The sequence below is a fragment of the Oncorhynchus masou genome, chromosome 18 (genome assembly GCF_036934945.1).
Source record: "Oncorhynchus masou masou isolate Uvic2021 chromosome 18, UVic_Omas_1.1, whole genome shotgun sequence".
NCBI classification, from domain to species: Eukaryota; Metazoa; Chordata; class Actinopteri; order Salmoniformes; family Salmonidae; genus Oncorhynchus; species Oncorhynchus masou.
The window spans coordinates 44,831,128-44,846,495 of NC_088229.1; the positions used below are offsets into that span (position 1 = coordinate 44,831,128).

The 15,368-nt window shown below is 42.0% G+C and overlaps 1 protein-coding gene across 1 annotated transcript in view; it reads left to right on the forward strand.

The window, feature by feature from the left end:
* Positions 1-5,620: 5,620 nt before the first annotated feature.
* LOC135504686 (glutamate receptor-interacting protein 2-like) overlaps positions 5,621-15,368 on the forward strand; it is a 62,673-nt gene continuing 52,925 nt past the window's right edge. The window contains exons 1-6 of the mRNA XM_064923476.1: positions 5,621-5,759; positions 8,726-8,806; positions 10,741-10,876; positions 14,013-14,158; positions 14,803-14,889; positions 14,981-15,056. Coding sequence (XP_064779548.1) covers positions 5,717-5,759; positions 8,726-8,806; positions 10,741-10,876; positions 14,013-14,158; positions 14,803-14,889; positions 14,981-15,056 — 569 coding nt within the window. The 5' untranslated portion in view covers positions 5,621-5,716. The remainder of the gene's footprint in view (positions 5,760-8,725; positions 8,807-10,740; positions 10,877-14,012; positions 14,159-14,802; positions 14,890-14,980; positions 15,057-15,368) is intronic.

Consider the following 15,368-nt stretch of genomic DNA (forward strand, 5'->3'; position numbering starts at 1 on the left):
TCTGGTCTAACACTTTGCTATAGCTAGACTGTTCAAATTCTCTACCTGTTTGTTTCCCTATATTCCTGACACCAATCCTCCCTTTAAAGTGGAGAGTAGAAACGTGGGCGAAGGGTTGAGAATTGGTCTGGTTCAGCATGACTGGTCTAGATGGTTCTGAGATTTCTTTGAGAACCATTGAAAGTGTCAAGTTCCGAGTACACCTTTGTGAGAAGGCTTATGAAATACATCAAGTTAACTTCTTTTCAGACCAAATCCTGTATATACTCCTACCTGTTAGACAGTCCTATAGAGCAGAGAGGGTTGTATCTGGAAGAGAGAAAAAAAGACCATGTTATTTAGAATATTTCAATACCACAAGCTCGGCTTCTATCTCATTTGTGACAGATTTTTATGTGAATATTCTACAATCAGCGTAAATACAATATGCTGATTGTGTTTCCATCAAATTGACTTGTTGAGGATGAAAGGCTGCGTGATGCCATAGTGTACATAAAAATTATGTGTTTTCAACTCCGATGGTTTTGTCAGAAATGTTGCGTTATATAGCGCATGTTTCTTCTCTGATCTTGCCACATGCGCTCGCAGATACGGTGCGGGTATAGCCTGCCTACGAGATGACATAATGGACAAAACAGTAGCCACGCATTATTGGAAAGGAGCATTAAGTTCATCACCTTGCACTTTCACCAAACCGATGAAGTTCCTGATATATTTCATCTGTAGCCTAATAAAATGCATGCTTTCCCAAGTCATTGTGGGGGGGCCACATGTCAAGTTTGGTACGATGTGACGGTTGTTATATCAGTATTTCCACTGCCATGTCTCCCATAGTTTATTGACATTTGGCAAGTTCATGACAAATTAGCTTTTTCAATCAGGCCTGTCCTGACTATTTTTATCCGTCATGTATTTTACGCGCATTAAGATTAGATGGAAACCTGGTTACTGGAGACCTGTGATCTGTGTGCAACACAAGGGAAGTTTTAGACCTGTGTGACGTGTCTCTCGACTGAAACTGGGATAGCACTGACTACTATTCCCAAGTGCATCAGTGTTTGTTGTGCTAACAGCCTTGTGGCACTTCAGCCGGATGTGCAGTCATCTTTGCCAAAACCCTGTAGTGATCCTTAGCCCCATTCTGACAATTTAGGATTTAGTAAAGCAATGGAAACTTGTATGAAAGATGTTTTCAACTTCCTATTGATATGCTATCAACAGGGATTTATGAGGCTTGAAGTAGTTGAATCCCCTTTGGGATCTTTGAAGATCTTGAAGCAACTTCATAAAAATAATAAAAAGATATGTCTGGGACATTAATCCGACTACTACACGATTATCATGAGTGCAATACGAGTCTGATAACCAGATGCTTTCAAATCAAGATCTATCTTGATTTAATTTGCAAAGATATTGTAATTTAACACTACTTAGTTTTGAGGATTATTCAGAAATATTGATGAAACCAAAGCGGTTTGTTTTCTTCCACACGACTTTCATTTCTTCTCTGCTTATGACAGTTAAGCCTCATAAATTAAAGTAATTTAATGTAGACAACCGCATACAGTGTTTTGTTGGAATTACAGAAATGAACATGTTTAGATGCCCTTTTCAATCATGCACATTCATGCTGCAATTCTGAAATGCTATGTTTTGGCATTAATAAATAGCCAGTGTATACCGCCAGCCACCTGGGGTGAAAGTTTCCATTGCGTTCTGACAGGCTGTGCCATCTCTGCAGCATTTAGCTCCTATCCATCTGTTCATGTAAAATACTGTCAGTGATGAAAATCACAAACAATATAACATGCATTACATTTACATAACCTTACCTGAAATGAATAACAATGGACAGCATCTTCATGTTTTTGTTTGCATGCCGTTTTAATTTCACATTTTGTGTGTGTGTGTTACGAGAGAAGCAGACACGGATGGGTTTATAAATATGCATAGATTTACGAATATGTATATCTGATCTTTCGTAGGTTTATTTTTTTTTCTATTCTCCATCATTTGTTGGCTTATTCAGACACACCTGAGGATGTTGGGACTCCTCCAGTTAGGGTTGTGAAGAGACCGCAGGACGGAGCTAGAGGAAACCGTTTGGAGGAAAGCGATCGAAAGGAGAAAGCGAGAATGTTTTTACTTTCGGTGACTAGAGAGTGAATATGGCAGACAGAGTAATATGTGGAAAGGGACGCATGGGCTACCCAAAGCTCATCACCCTGGCCTTCTCTCAGACCGAGTCCATGAGGAAAGAGGAGGATGTTCTCCTTTTCAAAGGTACAGCTTACGCAACAATATTTATGAATACTTATGATGGCAGAGCCCACATGATTTATTTTTGTTCATTAAAGCCAAATGGACGAGTTGATTGGGTTTTTACACTGCTACTGTATTGTATATACTGTTGCAGGCTCCAGCCTGAGTTGTGTGGTAGCTGAAGTGCCTTATTTCTTATTTGAGACCGTTTTAAATAAGAAACTATACCTATAATTTGTCTTGTCTATTTTGTGTTGTCAAAATCAATATGATAACTTAGCTTAAATGTGGGATGAGTCATTTAATGGAGTCATATTTTACTGAGCTACCTTGCAGGTGAACATCGTACTATGATTTTGAATTATGACTGTCATGTTCACCACTGAGCCTGTCTTGTAGCCTAAGTCATTTCATGATCGGTGTGTTGACTCAAGTTTCTGTCATCCCTGCTGCATTCATTTGGTAGATTTATTCGCAACTAGAGCTGATAGCCATACATTGGCAGTATGATCAGCTGCATGTTAGAATGTGTGCCCAGCTACCTTTTGGTTGGAGAATAGCTCATAGCTTTTACTGTACTTTCAATGTATGTGAGAGCTTATTCTTTCAGAGGTAAGTGAACATGTCATGTCTTATTTAACATATATTACAATGGTCTTTTAGAACGATCCCTAATTGGAAGTGTAAGACAATAACACTGTTTGATATACATTTAAACAGTCAAGTATCTGTTGAATCTAGAATCGATTGCATATTGCTTTCTAGCAGAATGTGTGTAATTTTTGTGTGTAATTGATTCTCTAGTCTAAACGCAGCATTTATTCTACTTCACAGAACTACACTGAGTGGGTGTGCTTCTACTACTCTACATATTTGGGTGGTAGGTAGCCTAGTGGTTAGAGCGTTGGACGCTCTAGATCGAATCCCTGAGCTGACAAGGTACAAATCTGTCGTTCTGCCCCTGAACTAGGCAGACACTGTTCCTAGGCTGTCATTGAAAATAAGAATTTGTTCTTACCTGACTTGCCTAGTTAAATAAAGGTAAAATATATAAATAATTATCCTAATTGTGTGGCCGAGTATGTTCTGTTTCCCTGGGTTTTTATAAGACCAACAAACAGCTCTGTGTCTTCTGTTCCTCTTTATTCTGTAAGAAATTAATTTGTTTCGCTCTGAAACACCTGAGTAAATGGGGTATTAAGGATGAAACTCTGAGGAAATTGTCTATGCCAAAGAGTATTGGGTCCACTGGAAAGAGACTACTAATTAGGAGACATGCTACATTGGCGAGAAATACTTCTACAGTGGAGAGAACGCTTTGTTTGTAGTTGTTTGAGGTGTCTCTGGTCAAGGAAATGCTACATAGACTCAATAAATCTATGCATTGGGATCAAGGATGTATTTGTACTGCACATATAGTTTACTAGCTTTTATTTGTACTTGAGCTCATACTCACATCTGTGTGGACTTTGAAGCTATTGTGTGGGCTCTAGTTGATATTTGTGTCTGTTTAGAGCTTTAGTGTATCCTTTGATGTCATTTCCCTACTCTCAGACCTGACTATGACAGAAGTTCCTTTGGGTGGGATTGTCAGGCCTTATAGAGGGAAAGAATGGAGGGAGGGTGAGTCAGGAAGTGGCGAGCATGTGAGGGTGACAAATGGACAGACAGGTGGGGCTCTCAGTCAGTCAGCGGTCGTTTTAACTCCTCTGTTAGTGTGTGTCTGGGTAGAAGACAGCCAGCGCAGTGGCAGTGGGGGAAAGAGCCCTCTCACCCAGAGAAGGGAACATGAGATGTTCACCACAGATTGAAAGCGAGAAACCATATTGTTGTTTTGATTTATATCCATTGCAGCCATTGTCTCATATAAAGGACAGGATTATCTGGTCAGAAGTTGAGTGAATAAGTATCTTTTGGCTTTGTAGCGACATGCATGTACAGTTATTGGTAGGGGTGCTCAGTGGTGTAAAGTACTGAAGTAAAAATAATTTAAAGTACTACTTAAGCCATTTTTTGGGTTATCTGTACTTTGACATCTTTTACCTCTAGCTTCCTAAAGAAAATATTGACTTATAACTCCCATACATTTCCGCTTACACCAAAAAGTACACGTTACATTTAGAATACTCAGGCATGACAGAATTATGATCAAATTCATGCACCTATCAATGTAGCGTGTTGTCATCCCTACTGCCTCTGATCGTGCGGACTCACAAAGCACACATACTGTGTTTGTAAATTGTCTGAGAAAAAAAAACAATGAACAAAAAAAGGAAATTGTGCCATCTGGTTTCTTAATATAAGGACTTTTGATGTACACTATTTACTTTTACTCAAGTATGACAATTGAGTACTTTTTTCCACCACTGTACTTAAGTACATTTAAAACCAGATATCTTTAGACTTTTACTCAAGTAGTATTTTACTGGGTGATTTTCACTTTTACTTGAGTCATTTTCCATTAAGGCATGTTTTACTTTGATTCAAGTATGACAATTGAGTACCTTTTCCACCACTGGGGATGCTCTTGTATAAGCAGATAATAATCATTGTGATGAGCCTATGGAATGGGAGGTGGAATTTAAGGCACACGAGGGGAAAAGCTGCGAGCATTAGTTAGCCAGTGTATGTGTGTGGGTAGGATGACTATGGTGGGCACAGTAAGATGGGCACTGCTTATGTGTCGACTAGTGTGGAAAATGTGTAACTGCTTATGGCTGCTCTTGTATGAGCTCAGTGACAATGGATGTGTGGGTAACATTAATTGTGTGCTTGACTGCACTGAGTGTGCGCGTGTGTGAGAGAAAGTGTGTGTGATGCAGGGGGTGTGACCGTGTCATGTGTGGGGAGAGTGTTTGACTGCTTCATCACACCTCTCTGGCATAGAGAGGGAGGGAGAGCGACCTTCTCCGACACACTCACTGAGGCTGTGTGTAATGGTTGCTGAGTGTGTGAGCTGGTATGTGAGCGTGAACGAGGGGTATGATTATTCCTATGGAATAGGAAGAGCAACCATGAATACCTCAAAAGGAACCTCAGAATTGTGGGAAGAAAAGGATAGATGACTATTCCTTTGATGCTTTGATCATTTGGTTTCCCTGCTTTCGGTTTGTTGTGGGAATTACTTATTTTAGCAATATATATATATATATATATATAGTTATATATATATATATGTATATATATATATTTTTTACCAAGTTTAAACAGTTAAAGGACATAGAAATAGACATCTATGGAACAGGATTTTTCATGCAATAAGTGAAGTCAATATATGCTTCAAGGAGAACAGAGATATGAAGAGAAGAAAATAGTTTTTTGTCCTGCTTGTTAGCGAGTGAGACTGGGTCACAGAGGACACCGTATTCCCAGGGGCACCTCGCTGGGTCTGCTGGCCACTACAACAGAACAGCGACTTTCCTCTCAGGTCGGATGTCTTGACAGGACTGCAGCCATGCTTTGTGGTCTGAGGAGAGAGGCGAAGAACAGCAGCATCGGTAAATCTGCTTGACACTCACTGATTGTGATGATGAATGAATGAATATCACAGCCGTCATAGGCTATCTAGTGTGCACTGTATGTCATATGGTTTGTAGTGCTACACCCTAGTATTGCAATAGTAAGGGGCTTAGGACTATCAATAGCACCTTTAACAGTATTTAGTTCTGAATGTGAAGAGTGAAGTATTTATACCTGTGATTGAATGTCTTCAGCATGGTGGACACATCCCACTGGGCACACTGGTTGAATCAACATTCAATGAAATGACGTTGAACCAACCTGGAATAAATGTTGAATTGGCATCTATGCCCAGTGAGGTAGCTTGTCACATAGCTAGACTTTCTGTCATTAGAGGTTATTTAGTCTGCTGGAAATGTTACACTTTTTCCCTATATTTGTACACATTCAGATTAATTGAGATTTGTTGAATGACAGCTTTGTCAAGCACCATTTTACTCGCAGTATATCTATTAATTCGCTATTAAGGCACAGACAGTAGACCAAATGCCATTGAATTAGGGCCGAACAGTACTGAATACAAGGCTGCTGTCTGAAATTGGAGCAGATATGGCAATGCAAACTGGGTCCAGTGAAGCCCAGTTTATAAATACTGTTTTACCTCTGAAAATAGCAATGATTTCATAGCTATTGTCAGAGGCCCCCCCACATTTAACCTACATTCTGATTGGTTCTAAGGGGATAGCATACGGTGCCCTGAATTAGATTCATTTAATTGACACGCCAGAAATTAATAGGGGTGACTATTTTTCTGGCACATTACTTTGCACACCACTCTAAGTAATGTTGTAGGTACTGTCCTGTTTGCAGATCTTAAGTGTATCGTTTTTGCAATTCCGTACCTGATTCTTTAGCTACCACAGTAGATGAGTATTCCCTCTGCCAAAACAACATGCTCCTACTAGGAGGTTCGTGCCCTGCCGTACCCAGTTATGATGTTGTTCAGTTCAAGGGTGCTTTTTGTTTTGGCTGCTGAATTGATTAAGCCAATTCAAGAAGTAATGTATTTGGCCCATGATTGGCCCGTCAGGATCACTAATGATGTTTTTCTTAACTGGTACAGCTGTATGTATGGTATAGTTGCGTTCAGTCAGGTGGGGCGTATGGGGTCTTTGTAACCCAGAGCAAACGTTGCCTTTTGACTACAATGATGGCTGCTTGGACTGTCAGGCCCCTCATGAGGCTTATGGGACCACGCACGCTGCTGCCTGTCACAGTGTGTCTTTGGTGATTCACACTGTGTGTGTGTGTGTGTATGTGTGTGCGTGGCCGCCGTGCACTTATCCCCTAAGGTTTTTGAACAGGATATTTGTGCAAGGAAGTGTACATTATCGTTGTATGCATATTCCTGCAAGCCCTTGAGTTCTTTTCGTACACTCTCATTATGTTTCATTTTTAAATTATGTCTGCGTATTTTCCACAGTTAAGACATGGCTTATCAACCTCCATGATTCTATGATATGGAGACATTCCTTCTCCTCGTCTCTTTCCTTAAAATGCACTGATCTGAAAATGTAGGAAAGGTGAACGACCAGTACCAGCTAACTGTTTTCACCTATTCTTTTATATCTGTGCAGATGAAAGAAAGGTGACTAAGCTATTTTAGGCTATTGAGATACACTCCATGTTATTTTGTCTTTGGGACAATTAGTCCTGTGCATGACAAGAATGAAAATTGAGAATTTTTCCCATTTTGACCAAAGGCTGGCCCCATTTGAATATTGATGATGTGAATTTAGTTAAGGGTCATGTGATATTATGCACGAGGGATGATTAGTTGCGATACAAAAGTGGATGAATGGTTAATTGAGTGTAGACAACACAGAACAGAAATATCACCTACACACCATCATGACAATCCTGTCTAAAGCTGATGAACAGGACATCACTAAATTTGGCTAAATTTGCATTTTGTTTTTAGTTACCAAGAGTGTTACATGTAACATTGTACAGTGTAGCTCAGCAAGGGAGTGGAAAGGCTGAGCTGCGTTCAATCAATAGTAAGAATAGTGCTTATGACCTGTCAGTGCAGCAGCTGAAATTGATGGACCTCTCATAGGCCCTAGCTTTCCGCAAATGTTTTTTTAAACAACTTTGGATTAGCTTTTCCTTAAGTGTGTAATATGATGTTTAAGTCATTTGGTTGAAAAGTTTGTCCTCGGGGGACAGAAATGCTGACATGCCCATGCTGTATCCAGATTCAAATGGCAGGGCAGGGCAGGGTCACTGCAAATCTGGGGCCGGGGGCTGTGTCAGAAATGGCTCCCACTGTAAAAAAAAAGGATCCCAGAGGAACCGAGAACATTTCCTGGTTTCCTCTGGAGCAACTGTTGTCGTTGACTGAAAATGTTTGTATTCTTCACATGCTTGAACAGTCCTTTAACCACAGCATGTTCCCTCAAGAGCATTTCCCAGCTCTAATGTATACTGTATGCATCATCTTGGTGCAGACATCATGTTTCACCGCGGGTAGAAGATGCCTGTGGACACATCACACAATCAGCTCCTCCAAGTCTAAATCTTAACCATTAGAGTGAACAAGGCAACATTATCTTTAGATAAGCGTCTATTGGGACAAGTTCATACTACTCGCACTAAAACTAGCTTTCTTGATCTCTTTACCCCCCCCCCCACTGTTACCATGGAAACAGCAGGAAGTCCTTCCGGGTCTCTGAGATTGACCCGCCAGTGTTCTTTGAGTTAGTAGGCTAAGTGCCTGTTAGAGGAGTTCCTTCCTGTTGTGCCTCTTTCTAATGTTCACATTCCCTCTAATAGGGATCAAAGTGTTAAACAAGGCCCAGGCAGCTGTCAGTGTGTGGACAGGGGATGTGATGGTGTCAGATTCCTCTCTCCTCTAAGGAACAGCATGCACACATTCCTCACATACTGTAGTAATTTTCCAAACGTCCAGATTATTCACCAAATGTCCCTTTCATTATTCCAGATGATGGGCCATACTCTAAGGGCAGCAAGGACTCTGGAGGGACCGACCATGCCCTTACCTCCAGGAGACGCAGTATTAAAGGTACAGTGTACAGTGTGATTACACCTTACTCCTTACTTTCAGTCGTTCTACATTCTACAGTATCTTCTGTGGTACCATATCCTCTATCTTCAGCCTTTTTCCATGATGGAAAGCTATCCACAAGAGTGGTGCTTTTCACTGGGATTGTTTGATTGCACATGTTCCATCACGTCTGTGCTACATTGGCTGATAGATGTGGTACTGTAGTGCTTAGATAAGGTTGAGAAAATGCCTATGTAACCTGTCGCTGGAGACTAAAGGAATCCTCTCCCTCCGTGGATTTCATTTAACAGCACAATGTGTCTGCAGCCAGACAGAATGGAACCAAGCACATACACTATATATACAAAAGTATGTTGACACCCCTTCAAATTAGTGGATTCAGCCATTTCAGCCACACCCATTGCTAACAGGTGTATAAAATCGAGCACACAGCCATGCATTCTCCACACACAAACATTGGCTGTGGAAAGGCCTTACTGAAGAGCTCAGTGACTTTCAACGTGGCACCGTCATAGGATGCCACCTTTCCAACAAGTCAGTTTGTCAAACTTCTCCCCTGCTAAAGCTGCCCCGTTCAACTATAAGTGCTGTTATCGTGAAGTGGAACAACGGCTCAGCCGCAAAGTGGTAGGACACACGAGCTCACAGAATGGGACCACTGAGTGCTGAGGCGCGTACCGTGGGAAATTGTCTGTCCTCGGTTGGAACACTCACTACCGAGTTCCAATCTGCCTCTGGAAACAACATCAACACTAGAACTGTTCATCGGGAGCTTCATGAAATGGGTTTCCGTGGCCGAGCAGCCGCACACAAGCCTTAGATCTCCATGCAATGCCAAGTGTCAGCTGGAGTGGTGAAAGCTTGCCTCCATTGGACTGCTGTGGAAACGTATTCTCTGGAGTGATGAATAACGCTTCACCATCTGAGAACCCTACCTGTCACAATGCATAGTGCCAACTTTAAAGTTTGGTGGAGGAGGAGTAATGGTCTGGGGCTGTTTTTCACGGTTCGGGCTAGGCACCTTAGTTACAGATAAGGGAAATCTTAACGATACATCATACAATTACATTTTAGACAATTCTGTGCTTCCTACTTTGTGGCAACAGTTTGGGGAAGGCCCTTTCCTGTTTCAGCATGAAAATCCCCTGTGCACAAAGTGTGGTCCATACAGAAATTGTATGTTGAGATCAGTGTGGGAAAACTTGACTGGCCTGCACAGAGCCCTGACCTCAACCCCATCGAACACCTTAGGGATGAATTGGAACGCCGACTGTGAGCCAGGCCTAATCGCCAAACATTAGTGCCTAACTTCACTAATGCTCTTGTGGCTGAATGGAAGCAAGTCCCCGCAGCAATGTTCCAACATCTAGTGGAAAGCCTTCCCAGAAGAGGCTGGCAAAGGGGAACAACTCCATATTAATGTCCATGCTTTTGGAATGAGATGCTCGACGAGCGGGTGTCCACATACCTTTTTTCATGTAGTGTAAGCTACAACGTCTAAACGCACTACGGTTAGCTAGCCATCAGTTAGGGTCAACCCCAATTTGAACTCAATTCTGTTCAAGAAATGAATAAATTATAATTTAGGAATCTAGAAAATTGCCCTTTTGTGTCAAGATTTACATTTTCTATTCATCCACTGAATTCCACCCAATTATGTTGAATGCACTGCGTTAATATGGAGCTAACCCCATCCATGTCATCATTACCAAAGAGGAGAGGGAGGGACAGAGACAGAAATGGAGAGATAGAAAAGGCAGCGAAAGAGTTAGTCAGAATGAGCGAGAAAGAGGCAGAATGATAGAAGCAGAATGATAGAGGCAGAGATAATCAATCCATGTTTGTAGCAGCTCAGACAAACCGTCTCAGTGTACCAGAAGGATGCTGACTCTGTGACACTGTTCCTCCTGTCCGTTTCTGTGTGTCTATAGAGGACTACTGGGGCATGACCACGTTGGACCTGATTAAAAGGGAAGGCAGCAGCCTGGGCCTCACCATCTCCGGGGGGTCCGATAAGGATGGCAAGCCCAGAGTGTCAAACCTGCGGCCAGGTGGGCTAGCTGCCAGGTGAGATCTTGGCTAGGATGACACATCTGTAACCAGGCAACCGCAGTGAGGTGTCTGTGTGTGTAACCCGCCACCCACACATGTCGTCCTAACCTAGGGATTATAGACACTGCAGTAGATCAGCTTTTTACTGGGTGATGTTTAGCCTGGAACTGATATTACACCAGGACACAGTCTATGAGAAAATCTCCTCTGTTAATTAACAAGATAAATATGGATGTTCCCACCTACTCACGAATCACACAAACTAAATGAAATGACCTTTTACTACAGTGAATTATTTTGTATTACGTTTATGTAGAGAACATTTTCAGCAACTACCTGCTTTATTTAATTGCCTCTATTCACTTGGCATTCATAATCTTTTACGCTGCTTCTACTCTCTGTTTATCATATATGCATAGTCACTTTAACTATACATTCATGTACATACAACCTCAATTGGCCCGACCAACCATCAGTGCTCCTGCACATTGGCTAACCAGGCTACCCGCATTGTGTCCTGCCACCCACCACCCCCTCTTTTACGCTACTGCAACTCTCTGTTTATCATATATGCATAGTAACCGTATCTACTTGTACATACTACCTGAATCAGCCTGACTAATCGGTGTCTGTATGCAGCCTCGCCACTGTATACAGCCTCTAATGTTAATTGAATCAGCTTGAAATCTATGTTCCCTTATTGTTGTCACTTAAATCCACTTCAATCAGTGTAGATGAAGGGTCGGAGGAGGATTTTTAATTGAGACATGGTTTGTGTATGTGTGCCATTCATAAAGTGAACGGGCAAGACAAAATATTTACAGTTAATTCAGGAGTATTCAGACCCCTGGACTTTTTCAACATATTGCTATGTTAGACTTTTTATAAAATTGATACAAATTGTTTTTGCTCATCAATCTACACACAATACCCTGTAATGACAAAAACAGATTTTTAAGACATTTTTGCTAATTTCTTAAAAATAAAAACAGAAATAACTTATTTACATAAGTATTCAGACGTTTTGCTATGAGACTCGAAATTGAACTCAGGTGCACCCTGATTCCATTGATCATCCTTGAGATGTTTCCACATCTTGGTTGGACTGCACCTGTGGTCAATTCTATTGATTGGTCATGATTTGGAAAGGCACACACCAGTCTACACCACAGTTGACATTGCATCTCAGAGCAAAAACCATGAGGTCAAAGAAATTGTCCGTTGAGGTCAGAGACAGGATTGTGTCGAGGCAAAGATCTTGGGAAGGGTATCAAAACATGTCTGCAGCATTGAAGGTCCCCAAGAACACAGTGGCCTCCATCATTCTTAAATGGAAGAAGTTTGGAACCACCAAGTATGTACCGAGAGCTGGCTGCCCGGCCATACTGAGCAATCGGGGACAAAGGCCTTGGTCAGGGAGGTTACCAAGAACCCGATGGTCACTCTGACAGAGCTCCAGAGTTCCTCTGTGGAGATGGGAGAACCTTCCAGAAGGACAACCATCTCTGCAGCACTCCACCAATCAGGCCTTTATGGTAGAGTGGCCAGACAGAAGATTCTCTGGTCTGATGAAACCAAGATTGAACTCTTTGGCCTGAATGCCAAGCGTCACATCTGGAGGAAACCCTACGGTGAAGCATGGTGGTGGTGGCATCTCTACTGTGGGGATGTTTTTCAGCAGCAGGGACTTGGAGAATAGTCAGGACCGAGGGAAATATTAACGAAGCAAAGTACAGAGAGAGATCCTTGATGAAAACCTTCTACAGAGCACTCAGGAATTCAGACTGGGGCGAAGGTTCACCTTCCAACATGACAACGACACTAAGCACACAGCCAAGACAATGCAGGAGTGGCTTCGGGACAAGTCTCAATGTCCTCGAGTGGCCCGGACTTGAACCCGATCGAACAGTTCTCTGGAGAGAACTGAAAATAGCTGCGCAGCGACGCTCTCCATCCAGCTTGACAGAGCTTGAGAGGATCTGCAAAGAAGAATGGGAGAAACTACCGAAATACAGGTGTGCCAAGCTTGTAGCGTCATACTCAAGAAGACTCAAGGCTTTAATCACTCCAAAAAGGCACTTTAGCAATGTGCTGATTGAAGGGTCTGAATACTTATGTAAATGCGATATAAGTTTTTAATTTCATTTTATGAAAATCAATTTTTGCTTTGTCATTATGGGGTAATGTGTGTAGATTGGGGATTTTTTTTGTTTGTTATCCATTTTAGAACAAGGCTGTAATGTAACAAAATGTGTAAAAAGTCCAAGGGTCTGAATACTTTCCGAATGCACTGTAAGTGTTCTTTGAACAGGGTATTGTAGTAGGTGCCAGGCACACTGGTTTGAGTGTATCAAGAACTACAACACTGCTGGGTTTTTCACGCTCATCAGTTTCCCGGGCATATCAAGAATGGTCCACCACCCAAAGCACATCCAGCCTACAACTGTGAGAAGTTTAGGAGTCAACATGGGCTAGCATCCCTGTGGAACGCTTTTGACACCTTGTAGAGTCCATGCCCCAACGAATTGACGCTGTTCTGATGGCAAAAGAGGGTCCAACTAAATATTAGGAAGGTCTTCCTAATGTTTTTTTACACTCAGCGTATATCTATGTTGAGATGAGAACGTATGACCGTGTTTGGTTAACTGATGCGGATGTGTGTGTCCTGCATCACTGTAGCAATTGTCAGTAGCCCAGAGGTGTAGCGGAGCAGTACATCTATTTAAATAGCATCTAAATGAGCTTCATGTTGACACACAATGTCACATGAGAGACACCATGTGCAACATCTCTCTCCTTGTCTCTGTCTGACTGGAGAATGTTTAGCACTCCTTCTTCTTTAGCACCTGTTCTTCTTGTCCATCGCAATAGCAACGATTTACATGAATATAGCTTGTGTTACAAATATGCTACAAAGGTGCCAAACAGTGTTCATGACAGGGCAAAGATGAAAATACACAACAATGTTCTCAAGCCATCAGGACATGAGATGTTGTTTTGAGAGTATCGTTATGAGTAGGGCCAGGAGTTTTTTCAAAATATGTGACCCAACCCAGAGTTATTCCTGGCTAAGTGACATGGTCAGGAAAACTCCTGGCCCTACTCATCAACCAACATTTTCAATTGTTAATCCATCCTCCTGTCTGCACAGGAGTGACCAGCTGAATGTGGGAGACTACATCAAGTCAGTGAACGGCATCAACCTGTCCAAGCTCCGCCACGATGAGATCATCAGCCTGCTGAAGAACATAGGAGAGCGTGTGGTTCTGGAAGTGGATTACGTACTACCTCCTTTTGGTACGAGCACTTCTAGTGTGTAGGCCTGCCTCTGGGCTGCTGTTAGTAGTTATGTTATGTCCATGTCTTTGCATTTCAAATTACATATACGATATTGCAGATCAGGTCAACATATCTTGCTTTTGTTCTTGGCTGAAAAGCCTCCAGTTCTCTCTGTTGTTGTATTCTTACCATCGGACGTTATTCCAGTACAGTACTAGCTCATCTATTTCTGGACTGTGACCCAATAATAATAATAATAACAAATAATTGATTATCCCATTGGAGGCTGGTGTCATTTTCAATTGGAGGACGTGCTCATTATAATGGCCAAAATGGAACGTGGGATGGGTTTTATGTCTTCGATAAATTTCAATTTATTCTAGCCATGAGCCGTCCTCCCTTCACCAACCTCCACCGGATGATCCAGTGGTGACTTATAAGGATTCAACCTCCAAAACAGCTACCCAGCAATAGGTTGTACCTCTGGCAGTGAGTGGGTTGCAGTTAACACTATCTTACAATGTTCCATTATTTTAAAGGTGGATAAAACCTTCATGCCACTGTGTTTTTGCAATGGTGATTGGGTTTGTGTCCTAATATGGTGTTGGTCTGATTCTGTTATTGTGTCTAAACTCTGAACTTCTTTCCCTCTCTGTTTTCAGTCCAGAACACTCCCACAGGTGTGATAGCTAAGACTATAGAGGTGTGCCTATACAAGGAGGGCAACAGCTTTGGATTCGTCATGAGAGGTGGGCATCATCAAGTCTGTTAGAATGTGTATTAAAGGGTGGGAAAGGATGAAAGATTGTGCTAGAGCTGGTTTGTGTTCTGTTGTTCTAGGAGGGTTCCATGAAGACTGGCACAGGTCTCGTCCTCTGGTAGTGACCAACGTACGGCATGGGGGTCCAGCTGATCGGTAAAGACATGCAGAAGAGATAAGACTGTGTGCGTGCACACATGCTTATACCCTCATGAGTATTTCACATTAGTAAGCGCAATGATGTTTCTATCATTTTGGGGGCTCTAAGCAAGATTTTGTTGGGGGCCTCTCACAACTCACTGGCAAACAATTTAGGGGTTCCCCTCTTGGTGGCGCAGAGAAAAAGGTGAAGCTTTAAAGGGCATTTTCTGCAATTCTACACATTTAGCCATTTTAGCAGTTTTAAAACACATTTCATGTGATTCACATTTCAAATAAACAAAATATTATTTCTCAAATGCTTGGTAA